This window comes from Lampetra fluviatilis, chromosome 70, assembly GCF_964198595.1.
Source record: "Lampetra fluviatilis chromosome 70, kcLamFluv1.1, whole genome shotgun sequence".
Lineage (NCBI taxonomy): Eukaryota > Metazoa > Chordata > Hyperoartia > Petromyzontiformes > Petromyzontidae > Lampetra > Lampetra fluviatilis.
In genome coordinates, this window is record NC_136344.1 from 3,863,386 (window position 1) to 3,891,105 (window position 27,720).

At 53.7% G+C, this 27,720-nt stretch overlaps 1 protein-coding gene across 1 annotated transcript in view; it reads right to left on the reverse strand.

Moving 5' to 3' along the window:
* LOC144952865 (cadherin-7-like) overlaps positions 1-27,720 on the reverse strand; it is an 84,448-nt gene that overhangs the window by 17,425 nt on the left and 39,303 nt on the right. Inside the window, exons 7-9 of the mRNA XM_078883336.1 lie at positions 23,721-23,908; positions 22,578-22,852; positions 9,350-9,480 (exon numbers count right to left, since the gene is read on the reverse strand). Of these exons, the coding sequence (XP_078739462.1) occupies positions 9,350-9,480; positions 22,578-22,852; positions 23,721-23,908 (594 nt within the window). The remainder of the gene's footprint in view (positions 1-9,349; positions 9,481-22,577; positions 22,853-23,720; positions 23,909-27,720) is intronic.

Genomic DNA, 27,720 nt, shown 5'->3' on the forward strand with positions numbered 1-27,720 from the left:
TCACCACTCACTCACCACTCAGTCGCTCACCACTCACTCACTCACTCACCACTCACTCACCACTCACTCACCACTCACTCACTCACCACTCACTCACCACTCACTCACCACTCACTCACTCACCACTCACTCACCACTCACTCACCACTCACTCACTCACTCACCACTCACTCACCACTCACTCACTCACCACTCACTCACCACTCACTCACCACTCACTCACTCACCACTCACTCACTCACTCACCACTCACTCACCACTCACTCACCACTCACTCACTCACTCAGCACTCACTCACCACTCACTCACCACTCACTCACTCACTCAGTCACCACCACCTCCACCCAGACACGGCTCGCTTGGCTTGGCACACCTGGAGACACACAGAGTACTCACCACTTACTCACCACTCACTCACCACTCACTCACCACTCACTCACCACTCCTCACTCACTCCTCACTCACTCACTCAGTCACTCACTCACTCACCACTCACTCACACCACTAGCTCACTCACACCGCTCACTAACCACTCACTCACTCAGTCACTCAGTCAGTCACTCACTCACCACTCACTCACCACTCACTCACCACTCACTCACTCACCACACACTCACTCACTCACCACTCACTCACCACTCACTCACCACTCACTCACTCACCACACACTCACTCACTCACCACTCACTCACCACCACTCACTCACCACTCCTCACTCACTCACACCACTCACCACTCACTCACCACTCACTCACTCACCACTCACTCACCACTCACTCACTCAGTCACCACTCACTCACCACTCACTCACCACTCACTCACTCACCACTCACTCACCACTCACTCACTCAGTCACCACTCACTCACCACTCACTCACCACTCACTCACTCACCACTCACCACTCACTCACCACTCACTCACCACTCACTCACCACTCACTCACCACTCACTCACCACTCACTCACCACTCAGTCGCTCACCACTCACTCACTCACTCACCACTCACTCACCACTCACTCACCACTCACTCACTCACCACTCACTCACCACTCACTCACCACTCACTCACTCACCACTCACTCACCACTCACTCACCACTCACTCACTCACTCACCACTCACTCACCACTCACTCACTCACCACTCACTCACCACTCACTCACCACTCACTCACTCACCACTCACTCACTCACTCACCACTCACTCACCACTCACTCACCACTCACTCACTCACTCAGCACTCACTCACCACTCACTCACCACTCACTCACTCACTCAGTCACCACCACCTCCACCCAGACACGGCTCGCTTGGCTTGGCACACCTGGAGACACACAGAGTACTCACCACTTACTCACCACTCACTCACCACTCACTCACCACTCACTCACCACTCCTCACTCACTCCTCACTCACTCACTCAGTCACTCACTCACTCACTCACCACTCACTCACCACTCACTCACCACTCAATCACCACTCCTCACTCACTCCTCACTCACTCACTCAGTCACTCACTCACTCACTCACTCACTCACTCACCACTCACTCACCACTCAATCACTCACCACACACTCACTCACTCACCACTCACTCACCACCACTCACTCACCACTCCTCACTCACTCACACCACTCACCACTCACTCACCACTCACTCAGTCACCCACTCACTCATTCACTCACTCACTCACCACTCACTCACCACTCACTCACTCAGTCACCACTCACTCACCACCACTCACTCACCACTCCTCACTCACTCACACCACTCACCACTCACTCACCACTCACTCACTCACCACTCACTCATTCACTCACTCACTCACCACTCACTCACCACTCACTCACTCAGTCACCACTCACTCACCACCACTCACTCACCACTCACTCACCACTCACTCACTCACCACACACTCACTCACTCACCACTCACTCACCACCACTCACTCACCACTCCTCACTCACTCACACCACTCACCACTCACTCACCACTCACTCACTCACCACTCACTCATTCACTCACTCACTCACTCACCACTCACTCACCACTCACTCACTCAGTCACCACTCACTCACCACTCACTCACCACTCACTCACTCACCACTCACTCACCACTCACTCACTCAGTCACCACTCACTCACCACTCACTCACCACTCACTCACTCACCACTCACCACTCACTCACCACTCACTCACCACTCACTCACCACTCACTCACCACTCACTCACCACTCAGTCGCTCACCACTCACTCACTCACTCACCACTCACTCACCACTCACTCACCACTCACTCACTCACCACTCACTCACCACTCACTCACCACTCACTCACTCACCACTCACTCACCACTCACTCACCACTCACTCACTCACTCACCACTCACTCACCACTCACTCACTCACCACTCACTCACCACTCACTCACCACTCACTCACTCACCACTCACTCACTCACTCACCACTCACTCACCACTCACTCACCACTCACTCACTCACTCAGCACTCACTCACCACTCACTCACCACTCACTCACTCAGTCACCACCACCTCCACCCAGACACGGCTCGCTTGGCTTGGCACACCTGGAGACACACAGAGTACTCACCACTTACTCACCACTCACTCACCACTCACTCACCACTCACTCACCACTCCTCACTCACTCCTCACTCACTCACTCAGTCACTCACTCACCACTCACTCACACCACTAGCTCACTCACACCGCTCACTAACCACTCACTCACTCAGTCACTCAGTCAGTCACTCACTCACCACTCACTCACCACTCACTCACCACTCACTCACTCACCACTCACTCACTCACTCACCACTCACTCACCACCACTCACTCACCACTCCTCACTCACTCACACCACTCACCACTCACTCACCACTCACTCACCACTCACTCACTCACCACTCACTCACCACTCACTCACTCAGTCACCACTCACTCACCACTCACTCACCACTCACTCACTCACCACTCACTCACTCACTCACCACTCACTCACCACTCACTCACCACTCACTCACCACTCAGTCGCTCACCACTCACTCACTCACTCACCACTCACTCACCACTCACTCATTCACTCACTCACTCACCACTCACTCACCACTCACTCACTCAGTCACCACTCACTCACCACTCACTCACCACTCACTCACTCACCACTCACTCACCACTCACTCACTCAGTCACCACTCACTCACCACTCACTCACCACTCACTCACTCACCACTCACTCACTCACTCACTCACCACTCACTCACCACTCACTCACCACTCACTCACCACTCACTCACCACTCAGTCGCTCACCACTCACTCACTCACTCACCACTCACTCACCACTCACTCACCACTCACTCACCACTCACTCACCACTCACTCACCACTCACTCACTCACCACTCACTCACCACTCACTCACTCACCACTCACTCACCACTCACTCACCACTCACTCACTCACTCACCACTCACTCACCACTCACTCACCACTCACTCACTCACTCAGTCACCACTCACTCACCACTCACTCACCACTCACTCACCACTCACTCACCACTCACTCACTCACTCACCACTCACTCACCACTCACTCACTCACTCACTCACCACTCACTCACCACTCACTCACTCACTCACCACTCACTCACCACTCACTCACCACTCACTCACCACTCACTCACTCACTCACCACTCACTCACCACTCACTCACTCACCACTCACTCACCACTCACTCACCACTCACTCACTCACCACTCACTCACTCACTCACCACTCACTCACCACTCACTCACCACTCACTCACTCACTCAGCACTCACTCACCACTCACTCACCACTCACTCACTCAGTCACCACCACCTCCACCCAGACACGGCTCGCTTGGCTTGGCACACCTGGAGACACACAGAGTACTCACCACTTACTCACCACTCACTCACCACTCACTCACCACTCACTCACCACTCCTCACTCACTCCTCACTCACTCACTCAGTCACTCACTCACTCACTCACCACTCACTCACACCACTAGCTCACTCACACCGCTCACTAACCACTCACTCACTCAGTCACTCAGTCAGTCACTCACTCACCACTCACTCACCACTCACTCACCACTCACTCACTCACCACTCACTCACTCACTCACCACTCACTCACCACCACTCACTCACCACTCCTCACTCACTCACACCACTCACCACTCACTCACCACTCACTCACCACTCACTCACTCACCACTCACTCACCACTCACTCACTCAGTCACCACTCACTCACCACTCACTCACCACTCACTCACTCACCACTCACTCACTCACTCACCACTCACTCACCACTCACTCACCACTCACTCACCACTCAGTCGCTCACCACTCACTCACTCACTCACCACTCACTCACCACTCACTCACCACTCACTCACCACTCAGTCGCTCACCACTCACTCACTCCTCACTCACTCACTCAGTCACTCACTCACTCACTCACCACTCACTCACACCACTAGCTCACTCACACCGCTCACTAACCACTCACTCACTCAGTCACTCAGTCAGTCACTCACTCACTCACCACTCACTCACCACTCACTCACCACTCACTCACCACTCACTCACTCACCACTCACTCACTCACTCACCGCTCACTCACCACCACTCACTCACCACTCCTCACTCACTCACACCACTCACCACTCACTCACCACTCACTCACCACTCACTCACTCACCACTCACTCACCACTCACTCACTCAGTCACCACTCACTCACCACTCACTCACCACTCACTCACTCACCACTCACTCACTCACTCACCACTCACTCACCACTCACTCACCACTCACTCACCACTCACTCACCACTCAGTCGCTCACCACTCACTCACTCACTCACCACTCACTCACCACTCACTCACCACTCACTCACTCACCACTCACTCACCACTCACTCACCACTCACTCACTCACTCACCACTCACTCACCACTCACTCACCACTCACTCACTCACTCACCACTCACTCACCACTCACTCACTCACCACTCACTCACCACTCACTCACCACTCACTCACTCACCACTCACTCACTCACTCACCACTCACTCACCACTCACTCACCACTCACTCACTCACTCAGCACTCACTCACCACTCACTCACCACTCACTCACCACCACTCACTCACCACTCCTCACTCACTCACACCACTCACCACTCACTCACCACTCACTCACCACTCACTCACTCACCACTCACTCAGTCACCACTCACTCACCACTCACTCACCACTCACTCACTCACCACTCACTCACCACTCACTCACTCAGTCACCACTCACTCACCACTCACTCACCACTCACTCACTCACCACTCACTCACTCACCACTCACTCACCACTCACTCACCACTCACTCACCACTCAGTCGCTCACCACTCACTCACTCACTCACCACTCACTCACCACTCACTCACCACTCACTCACTCACCACTCACTCACTCACTCACTCACCACTCACTCACCACCACTCACTCACCACTCCTCACTCACTCACACCACTCACCACTCACTCACCACTCACTCACCACTCACTCACTCACCACTCACTCACCACTCACTCACTCAGTCACCACTCACTCACCACTCACTCACCACTCACTCACTCACCACTCACTCACTCACTCACCACTCACTCACCACTCACTCACCACTCACTCACCACTCAGTCGCTCACCACTCACTCACTCACTCACCACTCACTCACCACTCACTCACCACTCACTCACCACTCAGTCGCTCACCACTCACTCACTCCTCACTCACTCACTCAGTCACTCACTCACTCACTCACCACTCACTCACACCACTAGCTCACTCACACCGCTCACTAACCACTCACTCACTCAGTCACTCAGTCAGTCACTCACTCACTCACCACTCACTCACCACTCACTCACCACTCACTCACCACTCACTCACTCACCACTCACTCACTCACTCACCGCTCACTCACCACCACTCACTCACCACTCCTCACTCACTCACACCACTCACCACTCACTCACCACTCACTCACCACTCACTCACTCACCACTCACTCACCACTCACTCACTCAGTCACCACTCACTCACCACTCACTCACCACTCACTCACTCACCACTCACTCACTCACTCACCACTCACTCACCACTCACTCACCACTCACTCACCACTCACTCACCACTCAGTCGCTCACCACTCACTCACTCACTCACCACTCACTCACCACTCACTCACCACTCACTCACTCACCACTCACTCACCACTCACTCACCACTCACTCACTCACTCACCACTCACTCACCACTCACTCACCACTCACTCACTCACTCACCACTCACTCACCACTCACTCACTCACCACTCACTCACCACTCACTCACCACTCACTCACTCACCACTCACTCACTCACTCACCACTCACTCACCACTCACTCACCACTCACTCACTCACTCAGCACTCACTCACCACTCACTCACCACTCACTCACCACCACTCACTCACCACTCCTCACTCACTCACACCACTCACCACTCACTCACCACTCACTCACCACTCACTCACTCACCACTCACTCAGTCACCACTCACTCACCACTCACTCACCACTCACTCACTCACCACTCACTCACCACTCACTCACTCAGTCACCACTCACTCACCACTCACTCACCACTCACTCACTCACCACTCACTCACTCACCACTCACTCACCACTCACTCACCACTCACTCACCACTCAGTCGCTCACCACTCACTCACTCACTCACCACTCACTCACCACTCACTCACCACTCACTCACTCACCACTCACTCACTCACTCACTCACCACTCACTCACCACTCACTCACTCACCACTCACTCACCACTCACTCACCACTCACTCACTCACTCACCACTCACTCACCACTCACTCACTCACTCACCACTCACTCACCACTCACTCACCACTCACTCACCACTCACCACTCACTCACCACTCACTCACTCACTCACCACTCACTCACTCACTCACTCACCACTCACTCACCACTCACTCACCACTCACTCACCACTCACTCACTCACTCAGTCACCACCACCTCCACCCAGACACGGCTCGCTTGGCTTGGCACACCTGGAGACACACAGAGTACTCACCACTTACTCACCACTCACTCACCACTCACTCACCACTCACTCACCACTCCTCACTCACTCTTCACTCACTCACTCAGTCACTCACTCACTCACTCACCACTCACTCACCACTCACTCACCACTCACTCACCACTCACTCACTCACTCACCACTCACTCACCACTCACTCACCACTCACTCACTCACCACTCACTCACCACTCACTCACCACTCACTCACCACTCACTCACCACTCACTCACTCACTCAGCACTCACTCACCACTCACTCACCACTCACTCACTCAGTCACCACCACCTCCACCCAGACACGGCTCGCTTGGCTTGGCACACCTGGAGACACACAGAGTACTCACCACTTACTCACCACTCACTCACCACTCACTCACCACTCACTCACCACTCCTCACTCACTCCTCACTCACTCACTCAGTCACTCACTCACTCACCACTCACTCACACCACTAGCTCACTCACACCGCTCACTAACCACTCACTCACTCAGTCACTCAGTCACTCAGTCAGTCACTCACTCACCACTCACTCACCACTCACTCACTCACCACTCACTCACCACTCCTCACTCACTCACACCACTCACTCACCACTCACTCACCACTCACTCACTCACCACTCACTCACCACTCACTCACCACTCACTCACTCACTCACCACTCACTCACCACTCACTCACTCACTCACCACTCACTCACTCACTCACCACTCACTCACCACTCACTCACCACTCACTCACTCACCACTCACTCACTCACTCACCACTCACTCACCACTCACTCACCACTCACTCACTCAGTCACCACTCACTCACCACTCACTCACCACTCCTCACTCACTCACACCACTCACCACTCACTCACCACTCACTCACCACTCACTCACTCACCACTCACTCACTCACCACTCACTCACCACTCACTCACTCAGTCACTCACTCACCACTCACTCACTCACCACTCACTCACTCACTCACCACTCACTCACCACTCACTCACCACTCACTCACCACTCCTCACTCACTCACTCACCACTCACTACTCACTCACTCAGTCACTCACCACTCACTCACCACTCACTCACCACTCACTCACCACTCACTCACCACTCACTACTCACTCACTCAGTCACTCACCACTCACTCACTCACCACTCACTCACCACTCACTCAGTTACCACTCACTCATCACTTACTCACTCAGTCACTCAGTCAATCACTCACTCACTCACTCACCACTCACCAATCACTCACTCAGTCACCACTCAATCACCACTAACTCACTACTGGTGTGAGTGGGTGGTGTGAGTGAGTGAGTGAGTGAGTGTTGTGAGTGAGTGTTGTGAGTGAGTGAGTGAATGTTGCGAGTGTTGTGAGTGAGTGTTGTGAGTGAGTGTTGTGAGTGAGTGTTGTGAGTGAGTGTTGTGAGTGAGTGAGTGAGTGTTGTGAGTGAGTGTTGTGAGTGCTGTGAGTGAGTGTTGTGAGTGAGTGTTGTGAGTGAGTGAGTGAATGTTGCGAGTGTTGTGAGTGAGTGTTGTGAGTGAGTGTTGTGAGTGAGTGTTGTGAGTGAGTGTTGTGAGTGAGTGTTGTGAGTGAGTGTTGTGAGTGAGTGAGTGAGTGTTGTGAGTGAGTGTTGTGAGTGTTGTGAGTGAGTGTTGTGAGTGAGTGTTGTGAGTGTTGTGAGTGAGTGTTGTGAGTGAGTGTTGTGAGTGAGTGAGTGAATGTTGCGAGTGTTGTGAGTGAGTGTTGTGAGTGAGTGTTGTGAGTGAGTGTTGTGAGTGAGTGTTGTGAGTGAGTGTTGTGAGTGAGTGTTGTGAGTGAGTGAGTGAGTGTTGTGAGTGAGTGTTGTGAGTGTTGTGAGTGAGTGTTGTGAGTGAGTGTTGTGAGTGAGTGTTGTGAGTGAGTGAGTGAGTGTTGTGAGTGAGTGTTGTGAGTGAGTGTTGTGAGTGAGTGTTGTGAGTGAGTGAGTGAATGTTGCGAGTGTTGTGAGTGAGTGTTGTGAGTGAGTGTTGTGAGTGAGTGTTGTGAGTGAGTGTTGTGAGTGAGTGAGTGGTGTGAGTGGTGAGTGAGTGAGTGAGCGAGCGAGTGAGTGAGCGAGTGTTGTGAGTGAGTGTTGCGAGTGTTGCGAGTGTTTCGGTACCTTCCTCGTGTGCGCGCACGCTCACGTTGTAGAGGCTCGTGCTCTCGCGGTCGAGCGCCTCCCGCGTGCTCAGCTGCCCGCTCGCCGCGTCCACCTGGAACACGCGCGCCAAGGCCCCCTCCACGCGGTACCTGGGCAGGTGAGACACGGACACACCAGGTGAGACACACCAGGTGAGACACGGACACACCAGGTGAGACTCACACTAGGTGAGACACGGACACACCAGGTGAGACACCAGGTGAGACATGGACACACCAGGTGAGACTCACACCAGGTGAGACTCACACCAGGTGAGACACACACCAGGTGAGACACGGACACACCAGGTGAGACTCACACCAGGTGAGACACGGACACACCAGGTGAGTCACGGACACACCAGGTGAGACTCACACCAGGTGAGACACACACCAGGTGAGACACGGACACACCAGGTGAGACACACACCAGGTGAGACACGGACACACCAGGTGAGACTCACACCAGGTGAGACACACACCAGGTGAGACACGGACACACCAGGTGAGACTCACACCAGGTGAGACACACACCAGGTGAGACACGGACACACCAGGTGAGACACACCAGGTGAGACACGGACACACCAGGTGAGACTCACACCAGGTGAGACACGGACACACCAGGTGAGACTCACACCAGGTGAGACTCACACCAGGTGAGACACGGACACACCAGGTGAGACTCACACCAGGTGAGACACGGACACACCAGGTGAGACTCACACCAGGTGAGACTCACACCAGGTGAGACACGGACACACCAGGTGAGACTCACACCAGGTGAGACACGGACACACCAGGTGAGACTCACACCAGGTGAGACTCACACCAGGTGAGACTCACACCAGGTGAGACACGGATACACCAGGTGAGACTCACACCAGGTGAGACTCACACCAGGTGAGACTCACACCAGGTGAGACACGGACACACCAGGTGAGACACACACCAGGTGAGACACGGACACACCAGGTGAGACTCACACCAGGTGAGACTCACACCAGGTGAGACACACACCAGGTGAGACACGGACACACCAGGTGAGACTCACACCAGGTGAGACACACACCAGGTGAGACACGGACACACCAGGTGAGACACACACCAGGTGAGACACGGACACACCAGGTGAGACTCACACCAGGTGAGACACGGACACACCAGGTGAGACACACACCAGGTGAGACACGGACACACCAGGTGAGACACACACCAAGTGAGACACGGACACACCAGGTGAGACTCACACCAGGTGAGACACGGACACACCAGGTGAGACACACACCAGGTGAGACACGGACACACCAGGTGAGACACACACCAGGTGAGACACGGACACACCAGGTGAGACACACACCAGGTGAGACACGGACACACCAGGTGAGACTCACACCAGGTGAGACACGGACACACCAGGTGAGACACACACCAGGTGAGACACGGACACACCAGGTGAGTCACACACCAGGTGAGACACGGACACACCAGGTGAGACACGGACACACCAGGTGAGACTCACACCAGGTGAGACACGGACACACCAGGTGAGACACACACCAGGTGAGACTCACACCAGGTGAGACACGGACACACCAGGTGAGACACACACACCAGGTGAGACTCACACCAGGTGAGACTCACACCAGGTGAGACACGGACACACCAGGTGAGACACACACCAGGTGAGACACGGACACACCAGGTGAGACTCACACCAGGTGAGACACACACCAGGTGAGACACGGACACACCAGGTGAGACACGGACACACCAGGTGAGACTCACACCAGGTGAGACACGGACACACCAGGTGAGACTCACACCAGGTGAGACACACACCAGGTGAGACACGGACACACCAGGTGAGACTCACACCAGGTGAGACACGGACACACCAGGTGAGAATCACACCAGGTGAGACATGGACACACCAGGTGAGACACACACAGAGTGAGACACACCAGGTGAGAGACGGACACACCAGGTGAGACACACACAGAGTGAGACACACACCAGGTGAGACACACACACCAGGTGAGACACGGACACACCAGGTGAGACACGGACACACCAGGTGAGACACGGAAACACCAGGTGAGACACACACAGAGTGAGACACACACCAGGTGAGACACGGACACACCAGGTGAGACACACACACACCAGGTGAGACACACACAGAGTGAGAGACACACAGAGTGACACACACACACCAGGTGAGACACACACAGAGTGAGAGACACACAGAGTGACACACACACACCAGGTGCGACACACACAGAGTGAGAGACACACAGAGTGACACACACACACCAGGTGAGACACACACAGAGTGAGAGACACACAGAGTGACACACACACACCAGGTGAGACACACACAGAGTGAGAGACACACAGAGTGACACACACACACCAGGTGAGACACACACCAGGTGAGACACGCACACCAGGTGAGACACACACCAGGTGAGACACGCACACCAGGTGAGACACACACAGAGTGAGACACACACCAGGTGAGACACACACACACCAGGTGAGACACACACACAGATTGAGACACACACACCAGGTGAGACACACACCAGGTGAGACACACACCAGGTGAGACACACACACCACGTGAGACACACACACCAGGTGAGACACACACAGAGTGAGACACACACAGAGTGAGACACACACCAGGTGAGACACACACCAGGTGAGACACACACAGAGTGAGACACACAGAGTGAGACACACACACCAGGTGAGACACACACAGAGTGAGACACACACACAGAGTGAGACACACACCAGGTGAGACACACACCAGGTGAGACACACACAGAGTGAGACACACACCAGGTGAGACACACACACCAGGTGAGACACACCAGGTGAGACACACACACCAGGTGAGACACACACACCAGGTGAGACACGGACACCAGGTGAGACACACACACCAGGTGAGTCACACACACCAGGTGAGACACACACAGAGTGAGACACACACACCAGGTGAGACACACACCAGGTGAGACACGGACACACCAGGTGAGACACACACACAGAGTGAGACACACACCAGGTGAGACACACACACCAGGTGAGACACACACACCAGGTGAGACACACACACCAGGTGAGACACGGACACCAGGTGAGACACACACACCAGGTGAGACACACACACAGAGTGAGACACACACCAGGTGAGACACACACACCAGGTGAGACACGGACACACCAGGTGAGACACACACACCAGGTGAGACACACACACCAGGTGAGACACACACCAGGTGAGACACACACACCAGGTGAGACACACACACCAGGTGAGACACACACCAGGTGAGACACACACCAGGTGAGACACACACCAGGTGAGACACACACAGAGTGAGACACACACCAGGTGAGACACACACCAGGTGAGACTCACACCAGGTGAGACACACACACCAGGTGAGACACACACAGAGTGAGACACACACAGAGTGAGACACACACCAGGTGAGACACACACAGAGTGAGACACGGACACACCAGGTGAGACACACACTAGGTGAGACACACACCAGGTGAGACACACACAGAGTGAGACACGGACACACCAGGTGAGACAACAACAACAACAACCGCCATTCGCCACTAAGTGGCGGTGACGTCACCAGGTGAGACACACACAGAGTGAGACACACACCAGGTGAGACACACAGAGTGAGACACACACACCAGGTGAGACACACACCAGGTGAGACACACACACAGAGTGAGACAAACACAGAGTGAGACACACACCAGGTGAGACACACACCAGGTGAGACACGGACACACCAGGTGAGACACACACCAGGTGAGACACACACAGAGTGAGACACACACAGAGTGAGACACACAGAGTGAGACACACACCAAGTGAGACACACAGAGTGAGACACACACAGAGTGAGACACACACAGAGTGAGACACACACCAGGTGAGACACACAGAGTGAGACACACACAGTGAGACACACACAGAGTGAGACACACAGAGTGAGAGACACACAGAGTGAGACACACCAGGTGAGACACACACCAGGTGAGACACACACAGAGTGAGAGACACACAGTGAGACACACACAGAGTGAGACACACACAGAGTGAGACACACTCCAGGTGAGACACACACCAGGTGAGACACACACCAGGTGAGACACACACACCACGTGAGACACACACACCAGGTGAGACACACACAGAGTGAGACACACACAGAGTGAGACACACACCAGGTGAGACACACACCAGGTGAGACACACACAGAGTGAGACACACAGAGTGAGACACACACACCAGGTGAGACACACACAGAGTGAGACACACACACAGAGTGAGACACACACCAGGTGAGACACACACCAGGTGAGACACACACAGAGTGAGACACACACCAGGTGAGACACACACACCAGGTGAGACACACCAGGTGAGACACACACACCAGGTGAGACACACACACCAGGTGAGACACGGACACCAGGTGAGACACACACACCAGGTGAGTCACACACACCAGGTGAGACACACACAGAGTGAGACACACACACCAGGTGAGACACACACCAGGTGAGACACGGACACACCAGGTGAGACACACACACAGAGTGAGACACACACCAGGTGAGACACACACACCAGGTGAGACACACACACCAGGTGAGACACACACACCAGGTGAGACACGGACACCAGGTGAGACACACACACCAGGTGAGACACACACACAGAGTGAGACACACACCAGGTGAGACACACACACCAGGTGAGACACGGACACACCAGGTGAGACACACACACCAGGTGAGACACACACACCAGGTGAGACACACACACCAGGTGAGACACACACCAGGTGAGACACACACACCAGGTGAGACACACACACCAGGTGAGACACACACCAGGTGAGACACACACCAGGTGAGACACACACCAGGTGAGACACACACAGAGTGAGACACACACCAGGTGAGACACACACCAGGTGAGACTCACACCAGGTGAGACACACACCAGGTGAGACTCACACCAGGTGAGACACACACACCAGGTGAGACACACACAGAGTGAGACACACACAGAGTGAGACACACACCAGGTGAGACACACACAGAGTGAGACACGGACACACCAGGTGAGACACACACTAGGTGAGACACACACCAGGTGAGACACACACAGAGTGAGAGACACACAGAGTGAGACACGGACACACCAGGTGAGACAACAACAACAACAACCGCCATTCGCCACTAAGTGGCGGTGACGTCACCAGGTGAGACACACACAGAGTGAGACACACACACCAGGTGAGACACACACCAGGTGAGACACACACACAGAGTGAGACAAACACAGAGTGAGACACACACCAGGTGAGACACACACCAGGTGAGACACGGACACACCAGGTGAGACACACACCAGGTGAGACACACACAGAGTGAGACACACACAGAGTGAGACACACAGAGTGAGACACACACACAGAGTGAGACACACACACAGAGTGAGACACACACCAGGTGAGACACACACCAGGTGAGACACACACACCAGGTGAGACACACACACCAGGTGAGACACGGACACACCAGGTGAGACACACACCAGGTGAGACACACACACAGAGTGAGTCACACACCAGGTGAGACACACAGAGTGAGACACACACACCAGGTGAGACACACACCAGGTGAGACACACACACAGAGTGAGACAAACACAGAGTGAGACACACACCAGGTGAGACACACACCAGGTGAGACACGGACACACCAGGTGAGACACACACCAGGTGAGACACACACAGAGTGAGACACACACAGAGTGAGACACACAGAGTGAGACACACACACAGAGTGAGACACACACACAGAGTGAGACACACACCAGGTGAGACACACACCAGGTGAGACACACACACCAGGTGAGACACACACACCAGGTGAGACACGGACACACCAGGTGAGACACACACCAGGTGAGACACACACACAGAGTGAGTCACACACCAGGTGAGACACACAGAGTGAGACACACACCAGGTGAGACACACACCAGGTGAGACACGGACACACCAGGTGAGACACACACCAGGTGAGACACACACAGAGTGAGACACACACAGAGTGAGACACACAGAGTGAGACACACACCAAGTGAGACACACAGAGTGAGACACACACAGAGTGAGACACACACAGAGTGAGACACACACCAGGTGAGACACACAGAGTGAGACACACACAGTGAGACACACACAGAGTGAGACACACAGAGTGAGAGACACACAGAGTGAGACACACCAAGTGAGACACACAGAGTGAGACACACACAGTGAGACACACACAGAGTGAGAGACACACAGAGTGAGACACACCAGGTGAGACACACACCAGGTGAGACACACACAGAGTGAGAGACACACAGTGAGACACACACAGAGTGAGACACACACAGAGTGAGACACACTCCAGGTGAGACACACACAGAGTGAGACACACACAGAGTGAGACACACACAGAGTGAGACACACACAGAGTGAGACACACACAGAGTGAGACACACACCAGGTGAGACACACACAGAGTGAGACACACACAGAGTGAGACACACACAGAGTGAGAGACACACAGAGTGAGACATACACAGAGTGAGACACACACACCAGGTGAGACACACACAGAGTGAGAGACACACAGAGTGACACACACACACCAGGTGAGACACACACCAGGTGAGACACGCACACCAGGTGAGACACACACAGAGTGAGACACACACCAGGTGAGACACACACCAGGTGAAACACACACAGTGAGACACACACACAGAGTGAGACACACACAGAGTGAGACACACCCCAGGTGAGACACACACCAGGTGAGACACACACAGAGTGAGACACACACCAGGTGAGACACACACACACCAGGTGAGACACACACACAGAGTGAGACACACACACCAGGTGAGACACACACACCAGGTGAGACACACACCAGGTGAGACACACACACCAGGTGAGACACACACACCAGGTGAGACACACACAGAGTGAGACACACACCAGGTGAGACACACACCAGGTGAGACACACACCAGGTGAGACACACACAGAGTGAGACACACACAGAGTGAGACACACATACCAGGTGAGACACACAGAGTGAGACACACACACAGAGTGAGACACACACCAGGTGAGACACACACCAGGTGAGACACACACAGAGTAAGACACACACCAGGTGAGACACACACACCAGGTGAAACACACACCAGGTGAGACACACACACCAGGTGAGACACGGACACCAGGTGAGACACACACACCAGGTGAGTCACACACACCAGGTGAGACACACACAGAGTGAGACACACACACCAGGTGAGACACACACACCAGGTGAGACACACACAGAGTGAGACACACACCAGGTGAGACACACACAGAGTGAGACACACACACCAGGTGAGACACACACACCAGGTGAGACACACACAGAGTGAGACACACACACCAGGTGAGACACACACACCAGGTGAGACATGGACACACCAGGTGAGACACACACACCAGGTGAGACACACACACCAGGTGAGACACACACAGAGTGAGACACACACACCAGGTGAGACACACACCAGGTGAGACACACACACCAGGTGAGACACGGACACCAGGTGAGACACACACACCAGGTGAGTCACACACCAGGTGAGACACACAGAGTGAGACACACACACCAGGTGAGACACGGACACCAGGTGAGACACACACACCAGGTGAGACACACACCAGGTGAGACACACACACCAGGTGAGACACACACACCAGGTGAGACTCACACCAGGTGAGACACACACACCAGGTGAGACACACACACCAGGTGAGACACACACACCAGGTGAGACACACACCAGGTGAGACACACACAGAGTGAGACACACACAGAGTGAGACACACACCAGGTGATTCACACACCAGGTGAGACACGGACACACCAGGTGAGACACGCACCAGGTGAGACACACACAGAGTGAGACACACACACCAGGTGAGACACACACACAGAGTGAGACACACACAGAGTGAGACACACACCAGGTGAGACACACACCAGGTGAGACACGGACACACCAGGTGAGACACACACCAGGTGAGACACACACAGAGTGAGACACACACAGAGTGAGACACACACCAAGTGAGACACACAGAGTGAGACACACACAGAGTGAGACACACACAGAGTGAGACACACACCAGGTGAGACACACAGAGTGAGACACACACAGTGAGACACACACAGAGTGAGACACACAGAGTGAGAGACACACAGAGTGAGACACACACCAAGTGAGACACAGAGTGAGACACACACAGTGAGACACACACAGAGTGAGAGACACACAGAGTGAGACACACCAGGTGAGACACACACCAGGTGAGACACACACAGAGTGAGACACACACAGAGTGAGACACACTCCAGGTGAGACACACACAGAGTGAGACACACAGAGTAAGACACACACAGAGTGAGACACACCCCAGGTGAGACACACACAGAGTGAGACACACACAGAGTGAGACACACACAGAGTGAGACACACACCAGGTGAGACACACACAGAGTGAGACACACACAGAGTGAGACACACACAGAGTGAGACACACTCCAGGTGAGACACATACAGAGTGAGACACACACAGAGTAAGACACACACAGAGTGAGACACACCCCAGGTGAGACACACACAGAGTCAGACACACACAGAGTGAGACACACACCAGGTGAGACACGGACACACCAGGTGAGACACACACACCAGGTGAGACACACACCAGGTGAGACACACACACCAGGTGAGATACACACACCAGGTGAGACACACACACCAGGTGAGACACGGACACACCAGGTATGACACGGACACACCAGGTGAGACACACCAGGTGAGACACACACAGAGTGAGACACACACAGAGTGAGACACGGACACACCAGGTGAGACACGGACACACCAGATGAGACACACCAGGTGAGACACGGACACACCAGATGAGACACCAGGTGAGACACACCAGGTGAGACACACCAGGTGAGACACACACCAAGACACACCCCAGGTGAGACACACCCCAGGTGAGACACACACCAGGTGAGACACACACTAGGTGAGACACACCCCAGGTGAGAGACACCCCAGGTGAGAGACACCCCAGGTGAAACACACCCCAGGTGAGACACGCACCAGGTTAGACACGCCCCAGGTGAGACACGCACCAGGTTAGACACGCCCCAGGTGAGACACGCACCAGGTTAGACACGCCCCAGGTGAGACACGCACCAGGTTAGACACACCCCAGGTGAGACACGCACCAGGTTAGACACGCCCCAGGTGAGACACGCACCAGGTTAGACACGCACCAGGTGAGACATCCCAGGTGAGACACACCGCAGGTGAGACAACAACAACCGCCATTCGCCACTAAGTGGCGGTGACGTCACCACGACGCTTGTGCCAGGCCAAGTGCACCTTGAGGCCACGTGAAGTGTCGAACGCCCGCTGGCAGGAGGTCACGGGGCAGACCCAGATGCCATGGGTCGACTGACTGAGATGACCGAGATGACTGGCTGATGCACCACCTGTGCCCCCTACTGTGCAAACTTGCTGTGCTTTAGCCACCCGGCGCTCCGCTCGTTGTTGTGAGCATCGCTCCTCTGCCCTCCGTTGTTGTTGAAGGGCGATTGCCTCGAACTGCCCAGTAGCGTCCTTCACGAGTCTCCTCCACTGAGGCCGATCTTGACACCGCTGGTACCAGTCATAGGCAAGTCCACTCAGCTCCACGTCCTCCTGTACCACGTCACTCCATCTCTTCTCTAGCCTGTGCCGCGCCCATTTAGACCCCTCTATCCGGCCGAACAAAAGCTGTTTAGGCATGCGGTGTCTGGGCATGCGGGCTACATGACCAAGCCAACACAGCCTTGCCTGCCGGAGGAGCTCATCGATGGGACTTTGTCCAGATCTTTTAAGGATTTGTGAGCTCCTCACACAATCCAGCCTGATTAAACCCAGGATGAATTGCAGGCAGGCTAGCCTAAATGTTTCAAACTGGCGAAGATGTTCCATTAGGGGGGTCAACGTTTCACAAGCGTACAGAAGGGAGGGAATGACTGTGGCTGAGTAGACCTGAAGCTTCGTGAGGAGCGACAGACCAGGTAGCTTCCACGCAGCGTACCACAACCGGTTAAAAGATAATGCCGCTCGACTGATTCGGAGTGAATCCTCTGTGTCATACTGGAGCCAGTCATGAGCACACTGCCCAGGTATGGGAAACTCTCCACTCTCTCCACTACTGCCCCATCACCGTTTGGGAAATGTGGGGGTGGAGTGTCCGATGGTACAAAATACCCAGACAGGTGCTTAGTTTTGGTGGGGCGAATGGGTAAGGCCCCACCTCTTAGTGGCACGCTCCAGTCTCAGCAGCAGCGCCTCCAACTCCTCCTCTGAGTGAGTGGCAATTACCAGATCATCGGCATACATAATGTGGTTGACCAATAGGGAGACATGCCTTGACCGCACCCGGGCATCGATCAGCCTCCCATTGTATCTGTACCAGATGGAAATTCCTCTGGTACAGCCATCAAAGGCTTCACGAACTATGTGGTCGAAAAAGATGTTAAATAATGTGGGAGCCAGAGGGCATCCCTGAACAGGGAATGGCTCCGACTCCCAGCCATGTAGTTTTACCCGGGCCCGCTCACCATCATGAAGGTCCTTAATGATCGTGAGCAGCGGGTCAGGGACTCTGAAAGCACGAAGAACAACCCAGAGCCCAGGCTTATTAATGGTATCATAGGCCTTGACCAGGTCAATAAAGCAGAGATGTAGGTCTTGTTGGAATTCCCTACACCTCTGCTGTAGCAGACGGACAGAAAATATGGCATGTGTGCAGGACCGCCCTTTCCTGAAACCGCATTGGGGCTCCGCAAGCCTCTCCTCAGCGTGCCTGGCAAGGCGATGTTGAATAATCCTTGCCAGGACCTTTACCGGCACACTGAGGATTGAGATGCCCCTGTAGATGTTACAGTCTGTGCGGTCCCCCTTCTTAAAGAGGGGGACCACCAGGGCATCCTTCCAATCCTGCGGTACTCGTCCAGCGGTCCAGACTGTTGTTATGATGTCATATAGGGCAGTCTGTGCAAACACACCACCGTCCCTCAGCATTTCGCTTGGGAGATCATCTTTGCCCGGTGCCTTTCCTGGTCTCAGACTCTGGATCGCCTTCAGTACTTCCTCAACAGATGACACTTCTGCCAGCCACTCACAGGGGGTGACTTCTTCTCCCAATATTTGAAGCACCGCAACCTCAGCAGGGTCATCTCCACTGTGTCCCACGATGTTTTCCATGTGAAGGGATTTTCCCTCCCCCAGGACTTCACAGAAATGCTCAGCAAATCTGCAAACCTGTTCCTGGGGGTCGGAGATTGGATCACCGTTTTTTCCCCTAATGATGGTAATAGATGTGGCGCTGCAGGTTACTTTTTTGATGGAGTCAAATAGGTATTTGTGATCGCGGGCTATTGAGACAGACTCCATCTCCTCAGCAACCCGCGACCACCACCCATCCTTGCAGTGCCTCACGGCTCTCCGAACCTCCGAGCGAAGGCTGCGGTAAGCCTCCTCATTCTCTGATGTGGGATGCTGTAGACGATGAGAGTGGGCCTGTCGCTTTTTCTCAGCCATCCTGAACACCTCCTCTGTCAGCCAGGGTATCTGGGGAGGTCTGGACCGCGTACCCAAAGCAGCCATTGCAGCTGCCTGAGTCACAGTCCTAAACTTCGCCCATTTACCCTCGACATCAGGAGGAGTGGGGGACGATGCAACCCCAGCTGAAAGCGATGATGAAATTCTCGCTTGCAACTTTCATCAGCTAGCTGGGACCATGCCACTAAGGGTTTGAATGGGGTCCTGGGTGTACACCCACCACCGGAGTGGAAGAGTGGCAGGCGCATCTTACAGATGACAAGTCGATGGTCAGAGGGCAGATCAGCTCCAGGGTAGGTCCTGGTGTCAAGGACATGGGCTCGCATCCGCTGGTCCGTCACTATATAGTCCAGCAGATGTTCTTGCTTGGACCCGTCATGCATCCATGATGTTGTGTGGATGCGCCGATGCCAGAAGAGCGTGTTGGTAATTACAAGCCCATGGGCTGCACAAAAATCTAGCAGCCTCCTACCGTTGTTATTGAGCTGATCTAGCCCATGCCCTCCAATCACTCCAGACCAGGTGCCAGCATCATGACCAACTCGGGCATTGAAGTCACCCAACAAGATGACTCTATCCAGAGTGGCAACTTTAGCCAGCACCTGTGACAGGAGGTCATAGACGGCATCTGACTCATCGGCTTTGCCTGCATCCCTCCACGGATGTTCGTCTTTGGTGGGGACATAAGTAACCACGACCACCACTCCTCGCCTCCGGTTGATGGGAAGGCGAGCCCAAAGTATCCTGGGGCTTACAGCTTCCCACACCTCACCGCCACGCTCCCACGCCCCTTTCATTCTTTTGTTCAGAAGAAGAGCCACACTCTGTTGTTTGGCAGTCTCCTGCCCCGAGTAGAGGACTGTCCACCCCTCATGGTGGCAGGAGCCAGAGCCGGTCCACTGGACCTCCTGAATGCCACAGAAATCCAGGCGGTACCAGTCCAGCTCCAGACAAAGGAGTGGCAGCCTCTCCTCCGCAGTGAGCTTTCGAACATTCCACGTGGCCACGCGTAGTGGTTTTTTGTTGTTTCTGGAGGAGCCTTGAGGAAAAAGATTCAATCTCCTGGCTCCGCCAAATGGGGTTTGGCCAGGAGACGTCATAGATGCCTGTCCCCCCGGGGCCTCCGGCACAAGCTTATTAATTAAACACGCACACGCACGCACACACACATACACATACACGCACACACGCACGCACACACACATACACATACACGCACACACGCACGCACACACACATACACATACACGCACGCACAAACACACACGCACACGCACACACGCACGCACGCACACACACATACACATACACGCACGCACAAACACACACGCACACGCACACACACGCACGCACATATAAAAACACACACACGTACACACACACGCACCGGACGGGCCTCCGCGCGTGGTCGGGGTCTCGTGCCGTCACGGAGCCCACGGCGGTGCCCGGCGGGGCGGCCTCGGCCACGTGGAAGCGGTAGCGCGGCGCCGAGAAGACGGGCGCCTCGTCCTCGTCCACCACCCGCAGCAGCAGCGCCGCCTCGTGCGGGGAGCCCCACGGCACGGAGCCACCACCACCACCACCACCGCCGCCGTGGGGACGCGCCACGCTCAGCACCTGCACACGCAGCGTGTGGGAACTCTGCCGCTCGTAGTCCAGCCGCTGTTGGTGTGGGGGGGGGGGTGGTGGGGGGAGAGGGGGGGGCAAGGGGGGGGAGAGGGGGGGGCACGGGGGGGGACAAGGTGGGGACATCGAGAGAGTAGAGGGGGGACACGGGAGGGGGGACAAGGGGGGGGGGGAGACAAGGTAGGGACACGGGGGGTGGGGGGGCAAGGGGGGACACGGGGGCAGGAGAGGGGAGACACGGGGGGGACAAATTGGGGACACGGGGGAGCCACGGGGAGAGTAGAGGGGGGACACGGGAGGGAGGACACGGGGGGGGGGGGGACAAGGGGGGACACGGGGGGGGGTAGAGGGGGAGACACAGTGAGTTGGTGAGATGACGCGGTGAGACATGGGCAGGTAGCAGTCAGTGGCTGCATGTGGCTCAGACTTTGACGGGACACTGTTGGGAGGGTGTCAAGACGGTGCTCGCAATTCATAGATGACACTGTGTAACAAACCAATTTCTTCCAGGGTACTAAGCGGTATTTCTGCAATTGTTTATGCCTCAAACATACAGAAAATGGCTATTCCCACAAACTTTGCTTTTGTGACCAGGACAGTGATATTTAGAAATGTACGTATTTGCAATGAGAAAACGTGTTGCATTTGTGTTATCCCTTCACTAAAATTCCTGTTGTTTGTGGAGAATGTGTCGGTGAGCGCGGTTAGCCTGGTTAGTGTGCTTAACGTGGTGAGCGTGGTGAGCGTTGGTGAGCGTGGTGAGCATGGTGAGTGTCATGAGCATGGTGAGTGTTGTTAGCGTGGTGAGCGAGGAGCTGAGCGAGAGGAGGTGACCTCAAGGAGGAGGAGGTGGAGGTGGTAGAGGAGGAGGAGGAGGTGGAGGAGGTGGAGGTGTAGGATGTACCTGAGTGAGGGTGACGACGCCCTGGTTGGAGGCGGGGTCCGTGTGCACGTGCACGAGCGCCGAGGAGGGGGAGGGCATCACGCGGAAGGCCGCCTCCGCGTTGGGGCCTTCGTCCGCGTCCGTCACCCCGAGGCGGCCCAGCTCCTCGCCCAGCGCGGCGCCCTCACGCACCGAGAGCTCGTAGGAGGCTGCGTCGTCATCATCAACATCAACGTCATCATCAACGTCATCGTCATCATCATTAACGTCATCATCATCAACGTCATCATCATCATCATCGTTACCATCACTGCCATCATCATCACCATTACCATCACTGCCATCACCACCACCATCATCATCATTACCATCGTCACTGCCATCACCAACACAACCAACATCATCAACATCATCATCACCATCATCACCGCCATGATCATCACCGCCATCATCACCATTACCATCACTGCCATCACCACCACCACCACCATCATCGTTACCATCATTACCATCACTGCCAACATCATCACCATCGTCATCACTGCCATTACCACAACCATCATCAACATCATCACCATTTCCATCACTGCCATCATCAACATCATCACCATTATCATCACTGCCATCACCACAACCACCACCATCATTGTCGACATCCATTAGTTATTCACCAATCATAATCACCATCATCAAACATCGCCACTGGGGAGCCAAAGGAGAGTTCACACTAACCAATAAAGTGTCTCAACGAGAAGATGGATACAAATTAAGCAATCATTGGAAGGATGTTATTAGCCAGGTAGAGCCTTAACTGGTTGTGGTTGAATCTCGATTTAAAGCTTTCGTCACTGCAGGGATTCATCTTCTTGGTTCTTTCGGTAAAGTCATCACGTAGAATGGAAATAATAAAATAATAAACGTCGTGAGAATTATTTAATTATGTTTTATTTTTATTATTTTATTATTTCCATTCTACGTGACTTTACCGAAAGAACCAAGAAGATGGTTGTGGTTGTTTCCATCTTTCCTGCCGTTAACTAGCAGATTTTTCCGAGTTACTTTCCCCCCCACGTGTCCCACACTCAGCTTCACACTACTAGCTTCCACCCGATGAAGATTGTTTGTGTTGCGATCGAAACGTCGTGATCTGTTTTATTAAATTATATTTCTACCCACGTGACTTTACCGAAAGAACCAAAGATTATTGCCCGTCCTCTGAATGAGTCAGGATGTGGGGGCGTGACGGTGAGGTGTAGGAAGATGTGAATCCCAGACTATTGTGAGCTTACCTCCCCATGGACAGGAAGTGAGGAATAGTGGTGATGGCTGACACGCACACCGAAGATGAACGTGCGCGGACGGATGTAGGCAAGGGCTGATGAATCAGATGAATTCTATGACATGCTCTCCAACGTGCTGGCTAAAGTGGCCCCTTAAAATGCAGTAATAGGTTTTTACCCTTTTAAACTGGTACAAAACTGACACCTTTATTCAAGGCATCATGTTTGCAATAACCACAACACAAGCAGTCAAAAAAGCAAACAAAAAGAATCAACTCTGATAATGATAATAATGTGCATTGTCCTTGAAGTTGATTGGTCCACACCCGAGACAGCTTTCTTTAGAGCCTAGTCCCCATGATGCCTTGAATAAAGGTGTCAGTTTTGTACCAGTTTAAAAGGGTAAAAACCTACTACTATATTTTGCCACTGGTAAAAGAGATCTCATAGTGTAGATGCTTAAAATGCAGTTATCATTTTGTACGACTCGAATCCCCAAGTGAGTCAAGATGCAAGCAGGAGTGGCAGGAAGGCGCTGGTCAGAGTAGCTCAATGACCATGGCAGGAAGCTGCATCTGTCCATCATCTGCAACATCGTGACTGCATGACGAGTCAAAAAAATGTAATAAAACATGGGTACATTTACACCATTGGAACCTCATTTGCCAGAAGAAAAAATGTGATAATTGTTTTTTTACCCTTTTATCTGGCAACAAAACTGATGACGCCTTTTGGCGTCATCTGGTCCAACACCATGTGAGAGCTACTACACGTGTAGTAGTAGCTACACGTGTAGCTACTACTACACGTGTAGCTACGACTACACGTGTAGTAGTAGCTACTACACGTGTAGTAGTAGCTACACGTGTAGCTACTACTACACGTGTAGCTACGACTACACGTGTAGTAGTAGCTACTACACGTGTAGTAGTAGCTACACGTGTAGCTACTACTACACGTGTAGTAGCTGCTACACGTGTAGTAGCTACTACACGTGTAGCTACTACTACACGTGCAGCTGCTGCTACACGTGTAGCTACTACTACACGTGTAGCTGCTACACGTGTAGCTACTACTACTACACGTGTAGCTACTACTACACGTGCAGCTACTACTACACGTGTAGCTACTACTACTACACGTGTAGCTACTACTACTACACGTGTAGCTACTACTACACGTGTAGCTACTACTACACGTGTAGCTACTACTACACGTGTAGCTACTACTACACGTGTAGTAGCTGCTACACGTGTAGCTACTACTACACGTGCAGCTACTACTACACGTGTAGCTACTACTACACGTGTAGCTACTACTACACGTGTAGCTACTACTACTACACGTGTAGCTACTACTACACGTGTAGCTACTACTACTACACGTGTAGCTACTACTACACGTGTAGCTACTACTACTACACGTGTAGCTACTACTACTACACGTGTAGCTACTACTACACGTGTAGCTACTACTACTACACGTGCAGCTACTACTACACGTGTAGCTACTACTACACGTGCAGCTACTACTACTACACGTGTAGCTACTACTACACGTGTATCTACTACTACCAGAGGTGTGGACTCGAGTCATGTGACTTGGACTCGAGTCAGACTCGAGTCATGAATTTGATGACTTGCGACTCGACTTGGACTTGCATAACAATGACTTTGTCCCACCTCTGACTACTACTATACGTGTAGCTACTTTTGCTACGAGGATAATTATCCGGCACTGGTTGCCAGTAGCCAGTGCGGTACGGCGACTCGCTCGCTCCAGCGTGCAGCAGCACCTCGCGGCGTGTATGTAATGTAGTAACTCCACGGGAGACGACTTCACGGGTAACACACTCTTTATTTTATCAAACTTGGTTACAGGTGACTAACACCTACTTTGTATCTCGGGTGACAAACACCCACTTAGCTACTTGGCGACTAACGCCCACTGAGCTACTCGGATGACCAACATCCACTTAGTACTCGGGTGACAAACACCCACTTAGCTACTTGGCGACTAACGCCCACTGAGTTACTCGGATGACCAACATCCACTTAGTACTCGGGTGACAAACACCCACTTAGCTACTTGGCGACTAACGCCCACTGAGCTACTCGGATGACCAACATCCTCTTAGCTACTTGGCGACTAACGCCACTGAGCTACTCGGATGACCAACATCCACTTAGTACTCGGGTGACAAACACCCACTTAGCTACTTGGCGACTAACGCCCACTGAGCTACTCGGATGACCAACATCCACTTAGCTACTCGGCGACTAACGCCACTGAGCTACTCGGATGACCAACATCCACTTAGCTACTCGGCGACTAACGCCACTGAGCTGCTCGGCTTCACTAGGTCTTCAGCTCCGTCTTCGGGTCTTCAACTGGGTAACTCTCCCCGAGTGCTCTCGCGCGTCCCCCTTTATACCCCACCTGCGGACGTCGCTGCGAGCACCCACTTATTCGACCAATCACCGGGTGCTGGCTACGATCCTCTTTTCCCACATCTCATCGTGCCTCACCACTCACTCCGCGCCGCCTCGTCATCTGTCACTCCCGGCGCGCGCGTCCACACCACGCCCACAACGCGTGCCCAACCCCGCACCCCGCGCCGCCCCGTGATCCATCACTGTCACAGTCGGCGCACGTCAATACCACCACTACATCACCCCCTACCACATAGCTCGCAGCCGCCCCGGCTGCTACAAAAATTACAAACCCTCCCTGTGTGCCCC